Source organism: Sceloporus occidentalis, unplaced genomic scaffold, assembly GCF_023333645.1.
Source record: "Sceloporus occidentalis isolate IW3139 unplaced genomic scaffold, rSceOcc1.0.p SCAF_9, whole genome shotgun sequence".
Lineage (NCBI taxonomy): Eukaryota > Metazoa > Chordata > Lepidosauria > Squamata > Phrynosomatidae > Sceloporus > Sceloporus occidentalis.
The window spans coordinates 17706008-17732590 of NW_028316989.1; the positions used below are offsets into that span (position 1 = coordinate 17706008).

The window sequence follows — 26583 nt, forward strand, 5'->3', positions numbered from 1 at the left end:
AATTGATAGTTTTACACGGTCTTTACCCTTCTCCGCCAAAGAGTGCTGGTCCCTCACAAAACTACCAATCCCAGGATTTCTGTAGGATGGAGCCATGGCAATTAAAGTGGTGTCAAAATGCCCTATTTCTACAGTGTAGATGCATCTCATGTTAAAAACCATTTTGTCTTTCCTAGCTGCTCTTCCTTTGGTCTCAGAAGCTAAAGCTGAAAATCATGAGAACATCCATTTCCACCTTCAAGGAAGTACCACTCCTGGGTTGTGTGTGTGTGTGTGTGTTGGTGTGGAGCATGGGGATGTGTATGTTCAGCACTATGACCAATGTTCAGAGATGACATGAGAACAACCCTTTCTTGTGCCTGAGCAATGACCTTGAGATTTCGGCTTTACAGTTTTCTGCTTCCCTCCTCTCTCTCTTTACACTGTAGATAATGAAATGGCCAAACCGTTTTTTTCAGTGCAACTTGGAATTTCTTTCTGTTTAACACTTCCCCAGCCATGTAGCTGGCAGCTCAGACACTGCGGCATTGTGGGCTGGGGAAAACGAAACCCACGAGGCTGTCTACATTGTGGAAACTTAATGAATCGCGAGAAATAAACTAACTTGTGTGTGGCTCAGTTGCTCCAGGGATGGGGGACGGAGAGTCTGGAATTTGGTTGTGTATTTAAAACCTAATGAGGTTTCTAATGGTTGCCTTGAGCCTAAATGGAGGACTTTGCTCCCTTTTATCCCCTCCCTCAACAGCACTTAAATTAAAAATACTAGAAGTTAATACTTGGTGATGATCCATGAATTTCTCTTAGTAAATATACACCATTGAAGAATGTTCATTGGCATTGCAAATTCCTTTCCCTGCCTTATTCCTCTCCAATATGGAAGGCTGTCAGGCATTAAGCTAAGTTGCTTTGAGAGAATTTTGATTCAGACAGCTCGCATGTGTTTTGCAGAAACTTTTTACCCACCTGGGATTTTCAGTGTAAAGATGCTGTGAAATTTAGATAACATTGTGTCTTGCAGTGGTATCAGACTGAATATGGAACATTTGCTGGATATCCAGGTCTTGGATATTCAGGATATGCAGCATTTGCAGGTCAGTCTTCTTGCTTCTGCTCTGCAGAGCTTTTAAACTGTTCTGCTTTGTCAAAATTGAGTGGATTGCAGAAACTGGAAGGGCTTCTGACATCTACTTTGGACATTCTCAGACAGGGCTAGTTTTTCTTGCATGCATGCCAAGGGTATATAGCATTGGGCAGATTCTGAAGCTATGGTAATAGTGTCTCTAATACCAGTCCTAAATAATTTGAGGCATCCTTCACATCAGTGACAAGTCTCCATTTTCAAGGAAGTTGAGGCTCCTTTATATTATGATGGTAAACAATTTTCTCATGGCTTGTAATAACAAGATGTTAATGCTTTAGATCCAGCAGTGCCATGTGAGCACAATCATATTTGTATTTGGAATCACTTTCCAGCTCTTTCCCACCCCACACTTCCCTCTAGGAGCATATTAGCTGAGTTATATATATATATATTTCCCTTTTAAGAAAATAAATCTTATCTAGTTAGGGCAGCTACCCAAAATCATTTCTTTTCAGAGTCAATTGAAATTGCTGGAATGTCTTCCTACGAAATTGGACTTAACAGCTATTTGTGATTAGGCCTTTATTATAATTCTGCAAGAGACTCTTTAATCAAAAGGCAGATTAGTATCTGCACTGCAGTGCCTCTGTGCATTTTGACAATTATCCAGTAATGGTGGGGTGAATGGGTGGTGAGTACAATATATGGACCCCTCTTCATCCTCTTTATCCTTTCAATACATATGACATTTTCTTAGGATCCCTGGTTAAATTACTGAAAACATCTGGGGCAAGGGGAAAGCTGATTTACCCTCCTGCTTCCTACTATCTGCTCATGTCCATTGCAGTGACATCATTTTTCAAGGAAAGACCTTCAGAGAGATTCTTTTTCCGGAACCTACTGTGCTAGAAGTTATCTGCAAGTTGGATTCTATGCTTTTGGGACTCAATCAAGGCCAAGGTTGCTCATACCAATATTTTAATTATTGTTAATGTTGTGAGTCTTCAAGTCATTTCTAACTTACAACGACCCTAAGATAAAGCTATCATGGGGTTTTCTTGGCAAGACTTGTGCAGAGGAGGTTTGCCATTGCCTTCACCAGAGGCTGAGAGCATGTGACTTGCCCAAGGTTACCCAGTGGGTTTCATGGCTGAGCTGGAAACTCTGGACTCCAGAAAGGTACTCCAGCACTCAAATTATTATGCCACACTGGCTTTCTATGTTTATAACAGTGCAACAAAATTAAGAAGGTGGTGTCGTTACCAGCTGTCATTTTGCTCACGCATGCATTTGAGCTTCCACAGTTTCCTTTTTTTCATTTCATGGCCTTCAACCATGACTCATAGTACCTTTAGACATCTTCTCTTTTTTTAAATCTCTTTGACAGCTCCCCCCACCTTCACAGAAACTCCCCCCCAATACGTAGAGGCGAAGGAAGGCAGCAGCATAACCCTCACTTGCATGGCTTTTGGGAACCCAAAGCCGACTGTCACCTGGCTAAAAGAAGGGGACCTCTTGAATGAAAACAACAAATATCAGGTAAGATATTTGAGGGTCCATACCTTAGTGGTACACACATGTTCTGCATGCATGATGTGCAGGCATCTTTAATTCACACGTCTTGGGAAGTATATTTGGCAAAGAGCTCAACCCAGTATCTTGGAAAATTCCTGTCTATGACACGTACATAAAGCTGGGTTGGACACATGACTGTGCAGATAGCACTGGGCAGATTCATATAATCTCACTAAATAAGACCTATTAGGTCAAGCATTGTGTTGGTACGGTGGCCATCCAGTTACCTGTGGGAAATCTGCCAGCAGGCCATGGGTTCAACTGCACTTCCTCTGACTGCTATATATGCTACTGGTTGTTGCTGTGTGCCATTTCAGACTTATGGCAACTCTAAGGTGACCCTATCATGGGATTTTCTGTGATTGAGAGAGTATGGCTCACCTAAGAACACCCAATGGGTTTTCATGGCTCAGTGGGGAACTGAACCCTGATTTTCAGTCATAGTCAGATGCTTAATCCATTACACCATGTTGGCTCTCACTGCTCTGGCTGTGGTATTAGAGGTCAAATATAGCCACCCCAACCAATAGCAACTAAGAGCCTTGAGCTCCAAGAATTACCTTTTCCTCATTTTGAAATCCATCCAGATTGTCATCCGCCACTTCATCTTGTGATAGTGAATTCCCCACTTATGTGCAATATGCCACTATGCATATATGTTCCAAGTCAGAGATAGCCAACTACCAAAGTATTTCATCTAGCTCCTGGCAGTTCTTCTGAATTATAATTAAGCTGAGTGGGCCCTTGGCAGCAAATGCTATTTTATGAGTGATGCTGCTGATTTTTTTACCTTTCCAAATTCTCCACTCTAAATTCATGAATTAGCATATTTGCAACAGTATATAGAGCCTCCACACTGCTGGGGTGCAGCTACTTTCCTGATGTAAAAATCTCCTGCTTTCTTTTCCATCCATTACAAATCCTCTGCTTTTCACACGGTCACCAATTCTGTGTGAATTGTAATGGGCAAATCAGGCATATAATTTGACTCTTGCAATAATTAGGAATCATTTGTTACAAATTCAGAGGGTAGGAGGATGTGAAGTAATGACAGCAGGGAAGGGTGGCACCAGCTGGTGAGGAGAGAGGATGGATCATAGTTGTGAAAAGGGATGTGTGTATAATGTCAGCTGGAAATGTTGTCTCTCCTGAAAGTTTGTCCTGCTTCATGTTCCCACCCAGTCTCCTGCTACCAGTACCAGTACCTGGGCATCCTGGCGTATTTTTGTAGGCAGCCAAAGCATACGTGATGTTAAAATACATCTTTGTATTTAAACAAGTGCAAGTTTGAAAAGCATATCCGCAGACAAGGGCATGGGATTGTAACAGGGGTGGATAGGGAGTTTAAATGTTTGCTCCACAGTTACAGTCCTGGCAAAAAACATCCCACCCCAAACTGCTATTTGCATAGGGAGGAGATGCCGAGGCACAGTCTAGTTTGGCTCTGGGCCTGTGTTTATGCATACTTGGGAATGTGTGGATTTGTAGCTGTACTGAGCAGGGAGCTCAGAATTGTTCCTTTTTTTCCCATTCTTTTTTTTGTTGGAGAGGCAACCCTAGCAGACAACTTATCAATTACTTTGGCAGACAAATTGTTATTAATTACTTTCCCTATTCATTATCACTGAAACATTCAGAAAGATGAAGAGTTTGGAAGCAAAATCATTCAGTGTAGCTTATTCCTAAGTAGGTGTGCATAGCATAGATTGCAGTCAGCCTCTGTTTTTTCATGGGAGGGCTCAGTGTTAATTCCTATCTTAATATTTGGTAGTTTCATACTCTTCTGATTAATAATGCTTGAGAAGGCTCAACTACAAAAGAGTCTTGGTGGTCCAGCTTTGCCTCATCATTTTGGGAAGCGGAAAGGACTGCCCTTCTCCAGTCAAGTCTTGGGCAAGGGGGGTTTGTGCCTTGGCAGCGACTTTGTGTGTTGATTTTCATTTTCCTCTCTCTCAGGTTAGGGATGGGAGCCTGACTGTTACTTCTATCAGTCGGAATGACAGAGGAGCTTACACCTGCCGAGCGTACAGTATCCAGGGGGAGGCCGTGCACACTACCCGCTTACTTGTCCAAGGTAATCGCTAGCACTGGACCATCCTTATAGATGATCTAAAAACAGGATGTTTGCCACAGCCCTAATCTTTCGGTCAAAGACTTTGCTGCTGTGGATATTATTTTGCTTCAGCATGATGTATGCTGGCTGGATTTTTCATGTTCCAGGAGGAAGGGAATGCTTAGTCATTTGGGAGCTGTTAACTTAGTATATATTTAAAATAACGAAGAACAGAGAAATGTGTTACTGGCTTTCTGGATGCAGGGCATGATTTGAGGTATGCCTAGTGTATGTTGTTGTTGTGTGCCTTCAAGTCATTTCCAACTAATGGGAAACCTATTTTAGGGTTTTCTGGGGCTGCGAGTATGTGATTTTCCCAAAGTTGCCCAGTTGGTTTCCGTGGCTGTGGGGGAATCGAACCCTGGTTTCTAGAGTCATAGTACAACACTCAGACCTCTGCGACACACTGACTGTCTAGTATACAGGCCCAATGACGTCACAAAGGAGATGCAAAGGGTGCAGCCCACACTGGGTGACACCTCAGAAGAGGGGTGAGACCCAGTCATGCCCTCCTCCTGCTGCAGGTTAATGAGAAACAAGGAAGGAGCCACTACCATGGCAAAGGAGAAGGAACAGTGCACCCCTCCAGACTTCACCATGGTGGCAGCCTCCTCCTGAGGAGGAAGCCATGGCTGCAGCAAAGCAGAAGGACCAGTGTCCTCTTTTGGATACCACTGCTGCCCTCAGCAGTCCCCCCTTGTACCGATTGACAACAGATGTGGGAATACCAATGTACATGCTTAGTAGTATATACTAGACTTCTACTATATAGACTTAATATAGCTTCCCCTTTTTTACGTGCACAATGTCTTCTTCCTTTTCTTTGAATTGTCACTCTCTTAAAGCTCCCATGTAGAAGCATAACATAAAAATGATGAAGATACAGTGTCCCATTCACAAAAATCTCTCTTTGAAGCAACGATACCTGGCCAAAGGAGCGCAAGGAAGGAAGAAAGGGGACTTTTAAGATATGTTACTAATATGTAAATTGCACACCAAAAGAACAGTGATAGAACAAGGGCCGTAAAAAATATTTGCCAGTTTTCTTACCCTTGACAAGAAAAAGTGTCTTGAAACGTTAAAACAACCTGCTGAGAAATAGTCAGCTTCCTGGACATTTTTCAACCCTTGCACAAGAGTGAAAAGACCAGCACTTTATTTTTGTCAGGAGCAGCAATAACAAAAAGTTGAATGATGTACAAAAGCAATGTAGATGCTCCCCCTCCCCAGGTATTTTGTGTGCAAAAGATTTATTTCATGCAAAAGTAACTTTGTCATTCATTTTGGAAGAAAAAGTCCAAAGATGTGGGAAGAACAGCAACAACAAAATGAAACGTGTGCAAAAATGTGTAATCTTGCCTAGCTTGGCGGGGGGGGGGGGGGGGAGAGTATTTCTTTCTTGCAAGTGAAAATGAAAGAAGATAATATTTATATCTGTAGATGGCTGAAAGTCTTTATTTTAAAAACTTACTTCTTTTTTTAAAGGAGCTATCAAATTTTAGATCTCAACAAAATTTTAGTGAGTGGGAGAAGAGGATAACAGTGCCAGTGATAATGATGTTGATGATAATGATAATAGATAATCATGAGTATAGAGACCCTCAGGGAATCCTATCAATGAAGCAAACCTTGTTTATTTTAATGAATTTGTAATTTTAAGTTGCTGAGATTCTAACATATTCTGGTCATGATTTCAAGGTTTGTTTGTTTTGGGAGAGGGAAGGAAGGAGAAGAAAGATGATGAGTGTAGCTAGCAGAAGTGGAATCAGAATGAAAAAGAGGACGACAGAGACAAAAAGAGGTCTGGATAATAAATAAGAAGATATAGCTAGCTAGGAGAACTGGGAAATGGGCAGAAGGAGAACGATAAAGTGTAAATGAGAATGGGTTTAGGAACAGAAGGAGAAGATGTTGTATATACTGTGGGCCCTTCCCTTATGTAGGGGATCCGTTCTGGATCCCCTCCCCCGTGTGTAAGGGGAATATGTGTATGTTCGAGCCCCACTGAAAACAATGGGGCGCATGCATGTGTTGTGCATATACGGGCATGTGCGACATTGTTTCTCCTGCTGTGCAGCTTCAAGTGTAAGCTGAAAGCCATGTATGGCACGCCCATATATGACACAGATGCACTGTACTCATGTATAAGTCTAGAAATCTTAGTTAAAAAATTGACCCCCAAAAAACTCAGTTAACTTATTTGCGAATCAGTGCAAGTACTGTACTTTAACGCTTATTAAAAAAGGAAAGGCAAGAGAGTATTCTGTCTCTGAAACACTCACCCCCTCTGCTCTCTCATCTTTCCACCCTTTAGGGTGAGCACAAACAGTTATGCCTGCTGGAATTTTGTAAGTTCTTTGGCGTTGCTTTCCTTTGCTTCATCCTTTAAATCCTTTGTTACATGCGCCTATGTTTTACCCTCAATGTCTCCATGGGTCATACCAAAATCCAAAACCTGCCCTCAACTTATACATGAAGTCGACTTATAGTTGAGTATATGCGACAAGTGTAGTTAGTAGATATGGGGACAGTGTAGGAGGGAAAGGACCAGGAATTGTAGGTGGGGAAGGTGAGACAGAATAAAAGAACTGAGAGAAGAAGTTGCAGAGGATGGAAAAACAGAGGGACTAGAGGATGAGGGAGATGAATTTTTGTTTTGGGAAAGAAGAAAAAAGAGGATGTGGGAGAGAGAGAAGAAGAAGAAGAAGAAGAGGATGAGTGAGAGATGAAAGAGAGAGATAACATCCAACACTCAAACCACTACACCATGCTGGCTTTATGTTCCTCTGTTAATGATGAGGATCATAAGAAGTCTAATCCCCTTTTAAAGCTGTTCAACTCAGCCGCTATCACCACATTCGCTGGAAGCAAATACCACAGTTGAACTCCATGCTGGGTTAAACTATGTGCGTACATATGAGGAATCTGTTTTATTGGGCTCAGAGGGCATGGAGAAATGTTGTACTAGCCACAAGGGCCTTGGCAGCAAATTATGTCAATTATAATAAGGGGCATTTTGTGGAGAGATGACATTGCCCACCCCATCTCCTTGGAGTGTGCATTTTACTTTGTGTTTCCCATTAAAGAAGAGTTAACCACATGAATCTCTTTCAAGGTGACTCTTGAGCAAATGACCATATAACCTCCAGCCAGTGAGCTGGGCCCCTTTCCAATCATCCATTAAAAAAAGAAGGGGGGGGGGAACCATCCAAAATGCCATCAATAAATAAACAAGAGAATTAAGTCCAAACCCCAGACATTTAAATAATGGTGAAGGCTGCCAGCTCAGCTGAACAATGTGAGAGATGCAAAGGACAGAGTAGGGAGGAAGGGCTGATGTGCCTTCTGTCCCTGCTTAGAGGGTTTTGCAGTAGGAAAGTTCTCAGGCTGAAAGTGGGACAGCCCCGGCTTTGCCTTGCCTTGGGGGAGAGACATGCCCTATTGATCGCCTGTGTGTCTGCATCTATAATAGACCCTCCCGTCCTTCCATCCTGTTTGCTTAGCAGGTGTTTTGGGAGTTGTATTATTGGTGTATTGATTAGATAGTTCTGAGCCATCAAAGAGCCTTAAGATGGGGATGGGTGGCGAGAGGACTTATAGTTAGAGTTGACAGTGTCCTGTTATAAGAGTTACTTTTGGGAGTACAGTTCCCAGAAACCCATGGCCTGCTTGGAAGGAAGCAAACAAATGATCATGAAATAATTATGTGCACAGAGCCAAGATGTTGAGGCGGAAAGGAGGAGATTCATTCGTTTTTGTTTCCCAGAATTAAAAATGGCTTGCTGACACTCAGGAAGTTAGAAAGAAACAGACATGTCTCAAGATTTTTCATTGTTTGGGAAGCCTTTCCAGGGCAATTCATCTGCAAAAATGTGGAGGAAACCCTTGGGAGACTCAAGAGGGAATAGCTCCAATAATAATAATAATAATAATAATAATAATAATAATAATAATAATAATAATAATAATTTATATCCCGCCTCTTCCACTTTGAGGATCGAGGCGGATAACAACAAAGTTCATACAATACATAATAATAAAAACAACAAGCCCCACAAGACCCCGGCCCAACCCTCCCTCCCAACTATAAAATTAAACAGTAAAACATGGTTAAAAAGCACATAACAATACATCAAAAATTAAAAACAAAAACAAAAACAAACTGCAAATAAGAAAAATAATAAAAGGAGGGGGATTCAAATGATTCTGGACATTATCAATCGGGGAAGGCCTGCCGGAAGAGAAAGGTTTTTGTTGCCTTTTTAAAAACCTCGAGTGAGGATAATTGGCAAATCTCTTCCGGAGGTCATTCCAAGTTTTTGGAGCAGTGGCAGAGAATGACCACAGAAGTCTTGCAAAGTAGTGCACTTACAGAAAATGTGTGCCTTTGTTGGGAGGGGGGCAGATTGCATAGAAAATATATTTTATGTACAGGGAATAGTCTATGCATGTTTTTTTTCTGTTCAGAAAATGTGCACTAAAACAGTTTATGTGATTTTTTAATTTATTTTTTTGGAAATATATTCTTTTGCACAGGGAAAAAAAACTTTTCCGGGCAGAAAAACCTATATGCATTTCTGCACAAAAGCATACCCTTCAACATTTTACAGATAAAAACTTGGACACATGGGGCCAAACAACATTGGAGTGTGACTAAGATGGCCAAAGCCATTAATGAGTAAGAACACATAAACTAGGAGAGGCTGTAACATACAGTTTGCTTTTGCCTGAGTTTCCAGGGAAGGCAAGATTCCATTGCCAGCATTTTTTCTTTTTCTGCTAAATTAATTGAAGGAAAACTGCTTTTGCACTTTGAATTTAGTTTGCACCAGTGGAGGTAAACTGAGGACAAAGGCAGAAAGTAGGAGTAGAAAGGAGAAACTGGGACATTTTTAAAGAAACTGAAAAGGTAGCATGGCAAGGGATTAATCAGGAGTATCCCTGTCGAATTGAGATTATGCAAAAGAATTTGTGCAGCCAGTAGAAAACTACAGAAAGCATGTGTCCTTGCATGCATGCAAGGACAAAATATGTGAAGATTTATGTCCCTGGGATAAGTGAGGGATGCTCTTTTCAGCAGCAATGCAAAAAGAATGGCTGGCAGCTCTAACAGAGTCCTTTTTGGAAGGGAGGAAGCATAAGCTTTCAGCAGCTGTCAGTCCTCTGAGGCCACACACAGTCTTTCTCCTGTCCTTGACAATGGGGTTTATGCTGGGAGGTTGCTGCAGGCTGCTCTCAGCTCGCTGTCCAGTGGATGCAGCTAAACTGGCCTGTGTCTTCTGCTCTCTGTTGTGACTGACAGCAGTTCTTTGGCCGGGGTCATTCCCAGCTTGAGACGCTTTAACCCTCTGCAGCCAAAACATGTACATGACCCTTCTCCCCACTAACAGAGTAGCATTTGAAGCAGTAAAAATACTCAGTTTATCTCTACTGGTGCAAACTGAATTCAAAGTGCACAATCTTGAAATTATAATCTGAACTAGGCAATATGACTTTTAGGAATTTGGGTTTTTTGTTTTTTGTTTTGCCTTCAAGTTGCCTGTCAGCTCATGGCGATCCCATGAATTTCATTGGGTTTTCTTAGGCTAGGAATACTCAGAGGTGGCTTTTCAAGTTTCTTCCTCAAAAATATAATCTACAGCACATTGATGGTTTACCTTGAAAATACTAACCAGGGCTGATCCTATTTGGCTTTCAAGATCAGGCAAGATCTGGTGCCTTTAGAGTACCTAGGCCGCTTGACAAGTAGATATTAGTAACCAGTTACGAAAAAATCAAATATTTTTTTAACCCCTGGGGAATCACACATCCCTCCAGATGTTGCTTGACTACAATATTCAGCATTCTTCACCATTGGTGATGCTGGGTAACAGATTACGGGAATTGCTGGACCATCACATCTAGGGGGGCACATGTTATTAACACAAGTGTACTTCACTTGCATATCCCCATCCCTGTGTTTAATCTCTTGGTGACCCTAAAACAGGGTAGACAAACATGTGTCTCCTCAGATGTGGTGGGCCTGCAGTTCCCATCTTGGATTGTCTCTTTGTGGTTGTGTACGTGTGTGGTGTGTGAAACACACACAGAGAGACAAGAGGCATGGGACCTCTCACTATTGGGACATGTGGGCTTAGGCTGCATGGAGGTGAGTAGCCGGAAGATTGGGAATTTCCTCTGTTAAAACTCCCAGGGCCTTTCAGGAATGCTGAATGCGTTTAAGTGTACTCATGGTAGATAACCGTCATAGTAGTGGCAGTTAATGTCTCTGCTTCCTCTTAGTATCACAGAAAAAAAAAAGACACATTTAATTGGGATACCCTTGTGGTATTGCCTGTCAGGCGGATGAAATAGCCATCCTGAGTTACAAGCAGCTGTCATTCATTTTATTCACCTCCCTTTCACCCTCTTTAAAGATAAGTCTGGAGGGACTGAATTCAAAACTGAAATGCAGTAGAGAGTGAAAATAGCAGTGCTTCCCAATTTAATGAGCCACCACCCTTCTCCTACTTCGTAAACAATGTTGTTTTAAAAAATGGTCAGCTTTTGCCCCTGGAGGAGATGGAATACAATTCTTCCCCCCAATCCCTGTCAGTAGTAATGTTGTTCTCTAAAGACAGTACACAGTTCTTTGTACAGTTGACCCTCCTCATCTGCAGCTTTGACTTTGGTGGATTTCATTATTTGCAGATTTGATTAATATGTTCTCTCTAAGAATCTCTAGGTTCTCCAGTGTAACTCTGCTGGAAGTTGAGCATAGAGTTGCACTGGAAGGCCTAGAGATTCCTAGAGAAAACACTTCTTTAGGCATTTATAGGTCCTCTGGTGTAATCCCATGGTCAACCTCTGGTAGATGTTGACCGTGGAGTTGCACTGCAGGACTTAAAGATTCTTAGAGAAGTGTTTTCTCACATACGAAAAGAGCCTTTTTTAATTTGCATTTTTTTTCACTTCCAGGGGGTTCCTGTGCCCCTAATCCCAGCAAATGTGGAGGTCTCAGTACACAGTGTTTCCAGCCACATAGGGCTTTGCTGATATGAACATAGCTAACTGAAGTCTGTGTGTCTGTGCCTTCAAGTGACCTGTCGACTTATGATGACCCCGTGAATTTCAAAGGTTTTCTTTGGCAAGGAATAGTCAGAGGTGGTTTTGGCAGTTCCTTCCTCTGAAATATAGTCTTACAGCACCTGGTATTTACTAATGGTCTCCCATCCACATACTAATCCTTGGTACAACCCAACTTAACTTCCAAGATCAGACAGGATCTCGTGCCTGTAGGGGCTATCCTTCAATATTTTTATATCTACATAGTGTGCACACGCATACACTCACACTTTATTTAATCAGGTTGACAAATTCAGTTTGATTTCTTTCTGGGAACTCTTCTGCACCTTTAGCAGTTGTGCTAGAAATTCCACAGGTTTGGCTTTTCCACCTGCAGATTAGCAAGAGCTTCACCTACTGAATTGTTGGCCACACAGCTCTACAAAAGTATTTATTTGTCAATGCATGTGCTACTTTAGAAGACTGATGGGGAATGTAAGACCAATAAGCATGTAGCCTTGAGGACTAGAAACATCCTCCTTCTTATCTTTCTTACCCTTTTCAGAATTTAAGATCTGAGACACTGAGGAAGCCACTGTGGAGCTACAGCAATCGTGTAGCCTTGTTGATAAAGCCATAAATATGCCATTTGATTCTAAGGATAAAATCTAGCTGTTTCTTTCTTTCCTTTTTGCATTCATGTAATAATGCCCTTACATTTTAAAACTGCCCTTTGCTAAATGCTGAAATTGGGCTGTAAATAATAATACCAGCACTTCAGAAACTATCACTTATGTAGCACTTCAGAAAGTTCAAAGCACTTCTCATACAGCAGTAATCATGACTGCAAACCTATGTAGTAGCATTTTCCTAGTAATGTAGAAGCTGGGTGGAGATAGTGGTGGAAGGGATGGTCTGTTGCTGATAAACAGTGGCTTGCATAAGGCACCTTTCCGAATCTGAGAAAATTGAATCAGAAACACTCTGACTTGCAGCTAAATTGCTTGTTACTGGACAACATAATTTTTGTTAGCACAGATGCTTTAGGCAATGCTGACAGATTCTGGCAGTGCTAGTCAAAAAGAGTAACTTTTCTGAGGTCTTCAAAGAAGGCCACATAAAACCATAATAACAGATACACAGGCACCTTCCTAAAGCTTTGTTACTGTTGTGTGCCTCCAAGTAATCTTTGACTTCTGGCGATCCTAAGGTGAACCTATCATAGGGTTTCTTGGTAAGTTTCTTTAGAGGAGGTTTGCCATTGCCATCCTCTGAGGCTGAGAGAGTTTGACTCACCCAAGGTCACCCAGAGGTTGAACAGACTGGCATTTTACGCTGGCCTCAGGGCAGAATGGGGCGTAGCATCTGCATGACACGTGCCCCGACACTGCCCTGATACTGCCGTCACACTGTGCACCCAACTGCACAGTGCGACATTATGGCACTCCTTTGGCGCTGCATCCAGATGACACAGTGCCAAAAGGAGTGCCAGAAACTGCTGCTGTGGCAGCAAAAGCGCCTTTTCTCTGGTGCGAAAAGGAGCGGCATTTTGCCATTCCCTTTAGTGTCCAGGAAAGGCCAGATTGAGGCTGCGGCATGTAGTTGTTGTAGCCCTGATCTGGCACTGAAAGGAACGGCAGCAGGCCACTCAAAAGGGGCAGTCTGTTTAGCCCCCCCCCCCCCCCAGTGGGTTTTTGTGTTGAACTGGGAAATCATAGTCTATTTTTCCATGGAGTATAGCACTGTCAAACTGGATGGCCACTTGTGTGACAGGGTTTTCTACTTGGGTCTTACAAGTCCCACAGGTTGGACCTATCATTAGGTCCAAAGAGGTGGTTTTAGAGGTAGTAATAGATGCTCAGACTTGGCAGCAAGAGGTTAAATCTGAGAGATGAGTGTCACAAAGCCTGCTGGGCTTCTCTGTTACCTTCAAGCGCAGTAGAACGGTGCTTCTCAGGCTAACTGATATGGGGGACTAGCAGTTATATTTTCCCAATGTGCCAAGGACTGACACAAAAATTGTGTCCATTGGATACAATTGTTTGTTAATTTTCTAGAAACTAGCCAGAGATCAACTCCTGACAGCTCAGGGACTGGTACACAGGTCCAGGGACCACCACTTTGAATGACACTGCAGTAAAGGACACTGTCACATTGCCAGTTTTGAAAAAAATTCAAGCCCAGTGTAGTGTTCACAGAATGAAAGTCATGTTGATGGTGGGCAAACACCCCCTTGTTCTTTGTTTCCGGCAACAAAATGTCTTGGGCCTGTTCTAATAGAATACAGATGTTAGAAAATGAAAGCAGAAGTGTCTGCAGTCATGGGCTGCTGCCACACTGCAGAATTAATTCAGTTTGACATCACTTGAACTGCCATGGCTCAATGCTACAGAATCCTAGGATTTGTCATTTTCTGAGATAATAATAATATAATATAGTAAATAATTTATTTATAGCCCACCCAATCACAAATAATCGGGTGGGTTACAACAGTAGAGAATACATTTTAAAAATACAATGAAATGCAAATCGATGTTTAGCTGCATCTACGAGTGTTTCCTAAACGTTGTTCCCCCAGATGTTTTGGACCTCAGCTCCCAAAATTCCTGATTATTGGCTCAAATGTCTAGGAAACACTGATCTACACTGTAGAATTAATGCAGTTTGACACTGCTTTGTAGTTTGTTGTGACATCAGAGCTCTCTGGCAGAGAACGTTAAACTACATATTCCATAGCACTGAGACATAGCAGTTAAAGTGGTGTCAAGCGGTATCAGTTCTTCAGGCATAGTCTATGCTCTCCTGCCATGCGATGGTCCTTGTCTACTAGGACAAGGGCTTGGGACCTCCTTATAGCATTAACAAGAGAGTCTGCAAACTTCATGCTATCTGGAGGAAAAGAAGGGCCAACTGAGCTTGACTGTGTGAGATAGGCACTTGCTTGTACTGCTACAAGTGGCTGCTGGTTGGTGTATCTCCATTCCTCACACAGCTAGCAGTGCGCTGCTGTAGCTATGAGCTCATATTCCCATTTTCAGCTGCTGCGGTAACTGTTTGTCTCCTGCTCTCCCACAGGACCCCCTTTCATCGTTTCCCCTCCAGAGAACATCACGGTTAACATCTCCCAGGATGCCATGTTCACCTGCCAGGCCGAGGCATATCCAGGCAACCTGACCTACACTTGGTACTGGGAAGAAGAGAATGTGTACTTTAAGAAGTGAGTTCAAAACCTGGTGCTTGGCTTTTCTTTCTCTCCCATGTTATTTTGGTCTGATCCTGCTGAAGGACCTGCTTGCGAAACAGGATGGGAGAGAAGATTACATTTGGGGTCTCCTTTTTTCTGCATCGATAAGCCATGTATTCTGTTTGTCTCTGTTTGTATACTAAATTGGGCACCACTGTACCATGCAGGGAGAGAGCGACCCTCACTCCATCTGATGCCCGGAGTTGCTATCAAAAATTGGTAGATCTTTTAGTATTGTGGCAAACTGTAAGCAGCAGGGTGACTATTCACCTTTATTGATTAAACTTGATTTTTTAAAAATAATCTCAGAAGAAAGAGTCTCAGAAATTTTGACCTGTAAGTGTCAAAGCTTGCATGTTTAGTAAAAGTCTTATTTTCCATCATCTATTGGTAACTGGCGTTAAACCATGTAAGAAAGATAAATGTAAAAAGCCAAACAAACCCATACCAAGAACTGGATGCAAATGTCTGGTGAATGTATAGCTTCCTGAAAACAAAACCCACTTCAGACCATGTTTTTGAATACTGGTGCTTGAGGGAACCATGGTTAGTATAAACCATGATGTCCATTTAGATATAAGACATGGTTAACGCTGACAAAGAAGAGAGAGGAAGAATGTGCATATTCACAGTGCTGGTTCCTGATATGCAGATCATAGGTTTGTTGGGAGCCATTTCTACATCAGCACTCAGGAAAAGATTTCAAATATCTCCCACTGGGTGTCATATATTCTTAGGATTTGCCAGGTAAGATCAGCATTGGCCACATTTCTGATGTTGACTCTAATGTGTTTGTAGGAATGTCTATCTGTAACCTACAACCATGTATGTGTGTGCATATCTACCAATTTAGCGAAACCAGTTCATGCATTTGTCAAAGTGAGTTTTGGCCCCTGGAATCTTAACACCGCAACATATTTGCTTATCTTTAACATGCCACAGGCATCTTGTTCTTGCTATAACAAACTAGCACAATCCTATCCCACGGAGCAGTATCTTGCAGTCCAGGGGATATTCTATCTGTCTGTCGCTTTTTTCCTGGCCAGGATTATCAGTATTGTTTATGATTTCTTCCAGCTGGGAGCACAAGCTCCGCTTCATTGCTTTGTGATCAGGAGCCCGGCAACATATGACGAGTAGTGGGGAATTTCAGAAAAAATCACTTCAAGGAACAAGCAAAACATGCTTTTCAAATTGGGGAAACTGAAATAATTAAAGCACAGCAGGAATCTCAATATGACTGAGTTCCTATGCTCCTTGGAACATTATCATGCTAGTTAATCCAGCCCCTTGGGGAGGATCAGTTGTCCTGAAAAGACCCATAGTGTTCTTTTAAAAAAACTTGGCAAAAAAGTGGAATTGTTCCCCCTGGGACAGCCTTTCAGTCCAGTTCAGATGTAATATTTTTTTCTTCTAGGAAACAAACAAACAAACAAACAAACAAACACAAAAACAAAAAACAACCCTGTAGGAGAATATAGAGAATTTTGAGGTGAATTACAAAACATGAATTTTGCAGGAAAACATCAGTGGGTCACCCCCTGGATCTGTGCATTTCAACTTTGCAGTTGTCCCCTGAAACATCCATTTCTCCATGGACTTTCTTCATTGGGAAAAGGCCTTTGGGCCAATTCTGATGGAAAGGTACATAGGGAAATAAGGTTATCCTTCTGAAGAGAGTGTTTTTTTCATGAGGGAAATGGCTGTATCTTGTAAGATTTTCATTCACGCAATAGCAGTGAGGCAGCTGCCTCAAGCAGCAGATGCTGGGATGGGAGTAGAGGCTTTTACAGGTATGAGGGATTGAACTTTCTAAGGAGAGGATGAAATACGCCAGAGCCTCATTGCTCTGTTCACACACACCTTTCAAATTTATTTTTTTGGCAACTGTCATTCCTGTACCTCCCAGAATTCCCATGGGAACAAAACATTTGGGGTGAACTAGATATCCACTGGCTGTGCTGGATGGGAAATGCTGGATGCTGTAGTCTCCAAAAAGTAACTTTTCCAGCTTTTGATCCAAGGCCAGCTGAGTTTCTATGCCACTGTATTATGACCAGGATAGAGTGCATCTCCACACTTCATAGGTCACTTTTAAAGTGTATGAAGCAAGGGAGCATATCGTGCTGAGTTTGAAACCCTGACCCAGAATCAGACTGCCCATAAATGATTCAACACTTGCTTTTTTGCAAACATCTGGTGCACTATGGATGTGAGGCGTGCCATCTTCTTCTTCCCACACTTCAGAAGGCTTCTGTTTGCCCACATATCAGGAATGATTTGAATCAGCACAGGTTGATTGGTTTTATCCACAGGTTTTATCCTTGTGCTAGTTTGCTCAGGGCACTCCCTCTTTTTCCTCCCTTCTTCATACAATAACCCTGCAAGGTGGATTAAGGTGAGAAAGTTTGTCACTCTCGGCATGTTTCGTGAGAGCTGACAATGCATTTAAATCTCTTGTCCCCCTGGTGCAATGACCAGTCCAGATGTGATACACAATTTCAGTCTCCTAGGATTTTTAAAAAAGGAATTTGTTATTGTTACTTGCCTTCAAGCTGACTCGTGATTTGTGACGATCCTATCTTAAGGTTGTTCATGGCAAGATTTGTTCAGAGGAGGTTTACTATTGCCTTTGTTTAAAGCTGAGAGAATGTGACTTGCCCAAGGTCACCTGGTAGTTTTCCATGGCTAAGCAGAGATTCAAACCTTGGCCTCCCATAGTCTTAGGCCCATCACTGAAACCGCATTGGCTCCCTTTAAAAGAAGTAGGTTTTCATAAAAAAGAATGGTCACATATATATGTAGATAGAATCCAAATTGGATTTACCTCCAGAGTCCTCTAAGGATTTTGAGAATTGCAGTTCGGTTTTTTCCTTACTTTTGTGTACATGTCAGAGATTGTCCATCATAAGAGTGAGTTTGGTTGGAAGATGATTGACTCTTACCCGTAGCACACACGGTCACTGATATTTATGTGTTTTCTGCTCCTTTCCCCATCTTTGAAACTTTTTTGCCCCCTTCTCATCTTGTTCCATTGCAGTGACCTTAAACTGAGGGTTCGGATCTTGATTGATGGGACACTGATCATCTTCCGAGTCAAGCCTGAAGATGCTGGCAAATACACCTGTATTCCAAGCAACAGTCTCGGCCGTTCGCCTTCAGCCTCTGCCTACCTGACAGTGCAATGTAAGTGCATTTGTTCGAGATGAATGGAGGCAGCTTAGGAAATGAGTTAACAAATAGGTGGCAACAGTTGGTGATAGATCCTATTTTTACAGGAAACATAGCCGGTGGCATCCCTGTACAGCTACCCTGTACCTTTTTAATGGGCACCACAATTACTGAGTTGGCAAGGCAGAAGTCCAGGGACTGGAGAATAAATTGTGCTTAAGTTACAGGGACTTGTGACACAAAGGCTGATTGGTGCAGTTGCTGGTTAATTGCTTTGTTTAATGCAATGCTACCTAGTGCTGCCATATTAAATCAAGCAGCAGATGCTTCAGTCGAGTATCATGTCCGTATTAGATATCTCAGGGGAGAGTTAATCAGCCACTCCTCTCCAAGGCAGGATGCACACCCACCAGCTTTTATTTTATTATTTGTCTTATACTAAGGCTTCCAATCTGTTAAATAGTTCAAAAGCTGCTTCCTGCATCCTTCTCCCCCCCACCCCCCCAAACAGTATATTGTTTAGCCTACATTTTGTTTTTGCAGAAATCTAGCAAAAGCCAAAAGGCAGAAACCCAGTGAAGTCTCACTTGACATCCTCAAAACATCATTTCTAGGTGTTTTTTTTTTTTTGAGGGGTGGGGGGGGGGGAAAGAAGCCAATATAGTTGGACTTATATAAAGCTATATTAATGCTCAGTAGCTAATATTGTGCCACCATGTACTGAAAAGCAATATGACTTATTCCTCCACCACCATGGGCCCCATGCATGAGTGCTTTAATGTTCATCTGGTAACATCAGCAATGTACTGCCTGATACAAGATTTCAGAAAGTGATTTAAGCTAAGAACTCCTTTGGGGTTAAAGTCAGGTTCTTGAGACCATTCTTGAGATTGTCTATGAGATGGGGGATCTATTCCATTGTCCAGTATCAGGATGTTTTCCTTGTTCTGGGTTTTATTCATTTGATCTTTGATACTCTATCCACCTCTCACTTTCACTGTAAGCCTAGAGGGAAAAGCAACATCCTTTTTAGGGTTCCGATTTTCCTGACCGCTTTTTCTCCACCTCAGTTTGGATAGGAAACGATCTTGTTCAGCGTCACCCAAGTAGCTGTCAGATGGCAACGGCTTTTGGCCAGTCATTAATCAACCGAGTTGGATTCTGTCCAGTGACCTAGAAGTGAAAAGCTCAGTGTCCCATTACCAATCCCTTGAGCCTATGTTGATTACATTTCCTAAGACACAGCACTAAACTGCATGTACACAAATCAAGTTCTTCATTATGCTCTGGATCCAAATCTGGGTTACGATGCCACAGTCGGCATCGGATGACCTTGATAAATATTTGCTCATTGGGGGTTGTCAGCTGTTCGCAAAATGTGATGGGGCAAGAGGAGTGGTGTCTGTGCGTCTCTGTGTGTGTTTCTGTGGACAGTGTAGAGTCAGAAAAAAGAAAACACAATTGTGATTGAAAAACCCACTCCACTTGCAGAATCCTATAAACATCTGCATGCAGAATTCACACACTAAATGCTGCTGGAACAGTGTGATGAGAGAATATGTGAGGCTGTTTTATGAATTTTAATGATTCAGTTGTTAATCTTTAATGCCTTTGCAGTGTGTGTGTGTTCAATTTTGTCCCTTGTAGGCCATCATATTGAGTAACTGAAAAGAAATAAACAGAGAACATTTTAAAACCAGCCAGAATAATAAGGATTAACCCCCACCCTCCAGTCATTTGTGTTCCTATCAGTCACAGAACAGAGAGATTCAAAATCCCTGATAATGGTGGCATCATTCAATCACTCTTGGTTTGACTATGGAATTACTGATATTATCCCTCCACCTCTTTTTAAATGGAGGAAAACGCAAATGGATGTGATTTCAAAACAGCCACTGTATTAAAAGGAGAATAATTTAATGGAATTTGATAGTGTATCTTACCAGCTATTGCTAATTTGATGAGACTGCTTCCAGCATGGGCTTAGTTATGTGAGTGGAGAGATGCAGAGCTTGGAAAAGTTACTTCATTTGGCTACTAACTGCCAGAATCGCACTAGCCAGAATGGCATGAAATCAGAGGAAAAAGGTTGAAGTAATATGGTACAAGTACTGATATTACATGTTCCATATAAGTAAAGGGAATTATTTTTGTGAACGTAAAGACTAGGAATATCATACTTTTAAAAAAAATAAATAAAGAGGCAGGCAGTGCCACTCCAAATAATTCGGCCCCTCTCCTAAATTTTCCTTCATCTATACCCCTGAAACAAGGTTGAGCAAAATGTGGCCCTATGGGTACGTACAGACGACACTGTAGAATTAATGCAGTTTGACACTGTTTTAACTGCCATGGCTCAATGCTATAGGATTCTAGGTTTTGTCATTTTCTGAAATGTTTAAGCTTCTCTGTCAGAGAGCTCACACGTTACTACAAACTACAAATCCCAGGCTTCCGTAAAATGGAACTGACAGTTAAAGCACTGTCAAATGGCACCAAATCTGCAGCGAGGCAGCAGCCACAATTGCCCAAGGTTGGTTTTATGACTCTTGACCATTCAAGACTTCCTGGATTTTCCTTTTCCTAGCAATAAAGGAGGGTGGATTGTTTCTCCATGAAGTTGCCAGGAGCAATGATTCACCTTTTAAATAGGTTCCAGGCCCTCTCACCATTTAACAGTTTAAAAAGAAAAAAGAACAACCAGATTGTCAAAACCAGAAGAGAACCGGTGATGACTTCTGCCTTTGCTTTATTTAATTTTTTTGGCATTTTGAGGGGGTTTATGTGGCCTTTCCAAAAACCTTGGCCCCTGGACCCACTGCAGCAGTCCTTCCATGTTCTAAAATAATTTGAGGGGTTTTAATTTTAGCATCCTTTAGAAATAAGGCATTTCCTTATTTCCTGATCTGGCTATACATAGTTCCAGTTGTTGTCATGACTATCATCTTGCCTATGTGGCTCCCTGGCCATCCTCAAAGTATTCTTACCATTCAGCTTTCTTTCTTGCCTATTTGTCCCCCACCTTTCCTCTGAGGAGTACAGGGATATGATTGTCCTCATTAGGATTCTCAGTCCCATAACTGGAGGTGGCTTTTGTATCTTTTTGTATCTTTAATACTTGTGTAGATGAGGGGATTGCAAATGGTGTTGCTTGTCATGCAACCAGGTGACATGCAGCGCCTGCTGAATTTCCCTCTTCTATACTGCACTGAGCTATGGCAAAGTGGTATCAAACTGCATTATTTCTGCAGTGCAGATTAGACCTAAGTGGCCATCACCCCATGACCATCCTGGTTGTATTCTAAAACAGCATCCTTTGCTTGGTGATCTCACTAAGACAGTAGGGTTCCTCCTGATCTTTCATGTTTCCTTCCAATCTTGCTCATCCTGCCAGAGTGGAGTTCTTTCAGCACGCTATTGTTGATTTCTGAAGTGCTTGTTTTGCCTTTTTAAAGAAAAGACCATCTTGTTAGCATAGTTTATTTCCTTCCCTGTTGGTTCACTACACGTTCTGTCTATTGCAGGCAGCTCCTTTCTTCTAAGCAATCAGGAGACCTCTGAGTTAACAACAGCTACAACTCAAAAGTAAATTGTTTTAAATAACCTGACTGAAAATTGATTCCTCTTTACCACACTCATTTGGGAATCCTCCTACTGTGACCGTTTTCATGTAGACAGCACATACATATTCTGCTGTGTGTCCACCCCCCCTCCTGATTTTCTCCCAGGTAGAAAAGACGAGAAAGTGCTGACTTTTTAAAATGAAAGTTATCTTTCCACCTATCTCTATATCTGTTCACAGTGTATCAGTGTAATATAGCTTTACTGAAGAATCCAGGGAAGTACAGTTTGGTGAAATCTGGTGCTAAAAGTATTTAATCCACCTAGACACACATAGTGCTGCAAGCTCCAGGGTCCCCTACAGAGCAGGGATGATTGCTATTTTAAAATCTGCTTAAGTCTCTGGTGTAGATATGTTCTTCCTCTCTTTCTCTCTCTTTAATAAATGAATAAAGGGGAATAAAATGTAGATTTGAGTGTAATTTCTTTGGATTCTTTCTGATGTAGGTCTATGTTTGTGTGGAAATGTGTGTTCAAAAACAGTCCCACTGCTTAAGGGAGTCAGATGTGGGGTCTGTCATGTCACAGGCTGCTGACGTTGGCTGACCAGAGCCGTGGACATGTTGTCTAATAGGGCCCATATCATTGTTAGGAGTGGCCACAATGGAGTGGTTATTGCCTGCTTTGAATGCAGAAGTCTCCGGTTCACATCTTGGCATCTCCAGTTCAGAAGGGATCAGACAGCATTGGATATAAAAGGCACCTACTGGACACTCATGAGAAGCACTCCCATTGAGAGTGGTCAGGAGTGACCTTGGATGATCTTGAATAAAGCAGCTCTTGAAAGGCATAAGGTGAATTAACAAGGAACATTCAGAGTTCTTGTGTCATACCAAGGCTTGTCACAATCGGAGACAACCACTGCTCAGGAAATAGTTAACCTTTTTGTGCTACAACTTTCAGAATAGCTGTTGATCATGCTGGGTGGGAAATGTTTCCAAGCTCTGATACCTTTGGCTGTGCCTGGCCAGAAGGAAAACCAAATGGACAGCAGTGGCCCCTGGTTGTGTTTTGGTGATCTCATGGTCCTTGTGTCCCCTTTTCGCTGTTTGGTCCATTAGGTGGGAAGGAAGGCTGGGTTGATGATGGAACCAAGGAAGGACCAGAGTTCAAGAAAGCCAGATGGATTATATCCTGTTGCCTTGGTCCATTGTAAAGGTGTAAACACCAACTCCAGGTTGCAAGCGAGAAACCTTAGCCATACATCACCCCTCTTTTCTCACAACATACCCCTGTTAATTGTTTAGATGATATTGGAGGTAAATATTTCATATGCCTTTCATATTTCTGTCTCTTCCTATAGCATGGGCTCTTAGGATGGCATACAACTAAACTCAGTTTAAGCAATTTCAAATGGTTCAGAATTCAAAACAATAAACATAATTTAAACTGACTAAACGGATATTAAACAACTTAGGTTAAACAACGTAAACGTTTACAACATTTTAAAATTATGTGCACATATATTTTTGGAAACCAAAGTAGATCCTAAAAGCTTTAATAAAATCCATCTTTTAACTCAGTGTTGGAATGAAACCAGCATCAGCACTGATACAAAGGAAGGGCATTCCACAAACAAAGCACTTCAACAGAGAAGAAGAATTAAGCCTCCCACAAACAGTGCCATCCATTGCCCTCTGGAAATTCTGCTCATTTATTGAAAGCTAGCAGAAAGCTTTCTGGATTTCAGGCAAAGCCATGACTGCATTGGAAGACCCAACTAGAGTAGACCCTAGTCTACTCTACTTCACTCTACCAAGGGATTTGAAGAAGTGTTGACTCACCATTCATTAATTGATTCAGTGGGTCTACTTTAGTCAAGATTCACCCCGGAGTTAGATTCAGGCCAAACTTCTTTGGGATTTATCTCTTTTGGAAGGGTAGGAACTCTGAATTTCATCTTTATGTTTCATTTCGGTGACACATTGTAGAGACTTAATGATGTGGATCCCCATAGCCAGGAATTAACTTGCTAGTTCAACTGAATTGCCTTCTCTCAGACATCTTCTCTGTGTGTATCCCTTTGTCCCTTCCTCATATATGTTTTCCCAAACAGACCATTTGAAATATATCCCAAAATTAACTCTAGACCAGTCCTTCTCGGACTATCAGATGTGGGGGACTGGGAGTTATTTTTTCCTGATGTGCCAGGGACCAGCACTAAATTTTTGCCCATTAGATAACAATTGTTTTTTGCGTTCCTGGAAACTTTCCAGGGACCAGTGGCCAATGGCCCAGGGACTAGCACTGGTCCAGGGACCACCACTTTGAGTGGCACTGCTCTAGACAACATACCAATGGAGCATACCAATGTGGACACCAATTTGTCCCTTGCCCCTGTGTCATTTTGAATTACTCATATTATTCCTGCTTACACATAAGGCTTTGGACAAAACTTGAGAGTTATCACATGCTAAATCTTAAGTGGGAATTATTTTTATTTTAACTTTTAAAGCAACATGAGATGGAATTATATTGCTAGTTGTACAAAGCAAAGAGAGAAGTATGCATGTGTATTTGTGCTTTCCTGCCTTCCCCCTCAAATATATTTTATGTTCCGAGAGCTTAGCATATATAAATTGAGATAAAAATGATTTTAATGACTAAATCTCCATGTCATTGCTAAATGTTGTTCTAATGGATCAGGGAGAGATAATGAGCACAAGGATAATGGACTTTGGAAGCAGGAGTTTTTTGTATGTTACCGACTTAGCATGTGGGATTGGCCTCCATTATAAAAATATTTCTGACGCTCTGTTCATATAGGTTATAATATAAAGGCAAATGTCTGTTCTTATTTGGAAGATAAAGGAAAACGGTTAGATTAAAACAAAATCTTCATAATTTTTTATTCCAGATCCTGCCAGGGTGGTGAACATGCCACCCATCATATATGTTCCTGTGGGGATACATGGATACCTTCGCTGCCCAGTTGAGGCAGAACCTCCAGTTACCCTGGTGAAATGGAACAAAGATGGACGCCCTCTGCACATAGATAAGGTAAAGATGGTTATTAGAATTTATTTATTTTTTAAATAATATCTATTTGCATTTTTTAATCTTGGCTTTCCTCTGTAGAACTCAGAGTGCTGTATAAGATTTTCTGCCCACATTGTATCCTTACAACAAGCCTCTGAAACAGGCTAAGTTGAGATACTGTGGCTAGCCCCACATCACCCAGTCAGCTCCATAGCTGAGTGAGTATTTGAACCAGAAGCTCCCAAGATCTCGTCATTTTCAAGGGATGGAATTGCATGGCCCTCCAGATGTTGTTGGACTGCAGTTCCCAGCACCCTTTTCTTTTGACTTTGCTGGCTAGGTTGCTGGGAGTTGCAATCGAATGACATCTGGCTGACGATACAATTCTCACACCTGCTCTAACAACTTAACTACACTGGATTAATTATGATGCCCCCCAAAATTAAGGGTAGGTTGCAATACATTTGGATGGGAAGAGGTGAACATTGTTTTGTACAATCATACAGAGAGACCAAGGCTTTTCCATATATTTTGAAAGAACCATTTAAGGTGCCTTCTTAAGTGCTGTGCACTTTGCAAATAAGGACTGAATGTAGGCGAGATGCTGCACTGTGTCATCACAGAATGCATCTCCCAGGGGTGTTGAGCCCTCATTTTTAAAGCATGTGGCAGATCAGCCCCTGCATGCAGCCGTATCGCAGCTTGGAATGACAGCGTGGAACTTGTTTCATTTTAAAGGAATAAACACAGGAAAAAAAGAACACCCTTGCTCACTTACCCAAAAAAATCATGCAGATGTCTCAAAATGTTTTTCCTCCCTTTGTAAACTAGACAGTGGGCTGGATCTCACCCTCCCTGAATGTCACCTTCCAGCACCCTCTCTCTTTCCCAAGAGGGAAACTCTTCACTTTAAGAGGACCACAAAATGTGCCCTGTATTTTGGATTCTTCAGTCTAATCAACAGCAATCTCCCCCATCTAGTCTCTCATAGGGAGCTCATTTCTCCTGTCACTGCGGGACACAAGCATCATTAATCTAACACCGGTGGAGCTATAAAGTGTTATCCTGCAGCTATGACTATATATGGGGACGTGGAGCTTCAAAAGAGCACCTCTTAACAAGACTCTGTCCTCCTATTACCATGGTTTAAAAATCCTATCAAGGATTTCATTCTTTTAAATATTTAACCAAAATGTTCAATATTTAGAGTTTCCTTTAAATATTAACAGCCTAAAGATTATATTCTGACTGTTTCAAATTGCAGAGAGGAGGAGTGGGGAACTACAACTGTGGCTTTCAGGTTCAGCTCTAGTGGTGTTGCTCAGATGCATGATCCAGCCACAACTGAGCACTCCAAAGGCTTCTTAGTTTCCGCTACAGAGGTTGCTGCAACATGCCTTACTTTACCCATTGAAACCAGTGTTTACAGTGGCAGGTTTCCCCCATAATCTGTAGAATATATTTCTGTTATGAGAAATCTAGATTCCTTTTCAAAGTCCGACAAGCAAACAAATCCACTTTTTGCATGTCCGCACCAAGGACATCTTGGGTGAAGAAACAGGTTCATGGAGGATAGTTTTATAGATGGCTGTTTAATGAAGGTTCTGGTTTTGTTTATCTTCATCCATGGCTCTACTGACTGGCTTTCCTCATCTGTTAGTGAAAATATCTGTATAACAAGCCTAGAAAACTGCACCCTCTACATCCTGAGTACCATCTAGGCTTCTTTATCAATCACATCTTCTTAGCTAGCTC

General features: G+C 41.8%; 1 protein-coding gene across 5 annotated transcripts in view; it reads left to right on the top strand.

Annotated features, from left to right (window-relative positions):
* The window catches only part of IGSF9B (immunoglobulin superfamily member 9B), a 130841-nt gene that overhangs the window by 55136 nt on the left and 49122 nt on the right, over positions 1-26583 (top strand). For all 5 annotated transcript variants that reach the window (XM_089537670.1, XM_089537671.1, XM_089537673.1 and 2 more), the window contains 5 exons: positions 2469-2620; positions 4613-4730; positions 14889-15030; positions 18098-18243; positions 24707-24849. In XM_089537670.1, coding sequence (XP_089393796.1) covers positions 2469-2620; positions 4613-4730; positions 14889-15030; positions 18098-18243; positions 24707-24849 — 701 coding nt within the window. The remainder of the gene's footprint in view (positions 1-2468; positions 2621-4612; positions 4731-14888; positions 15031-18097; positions 18244-24706; positions 24850-26583) is intronic.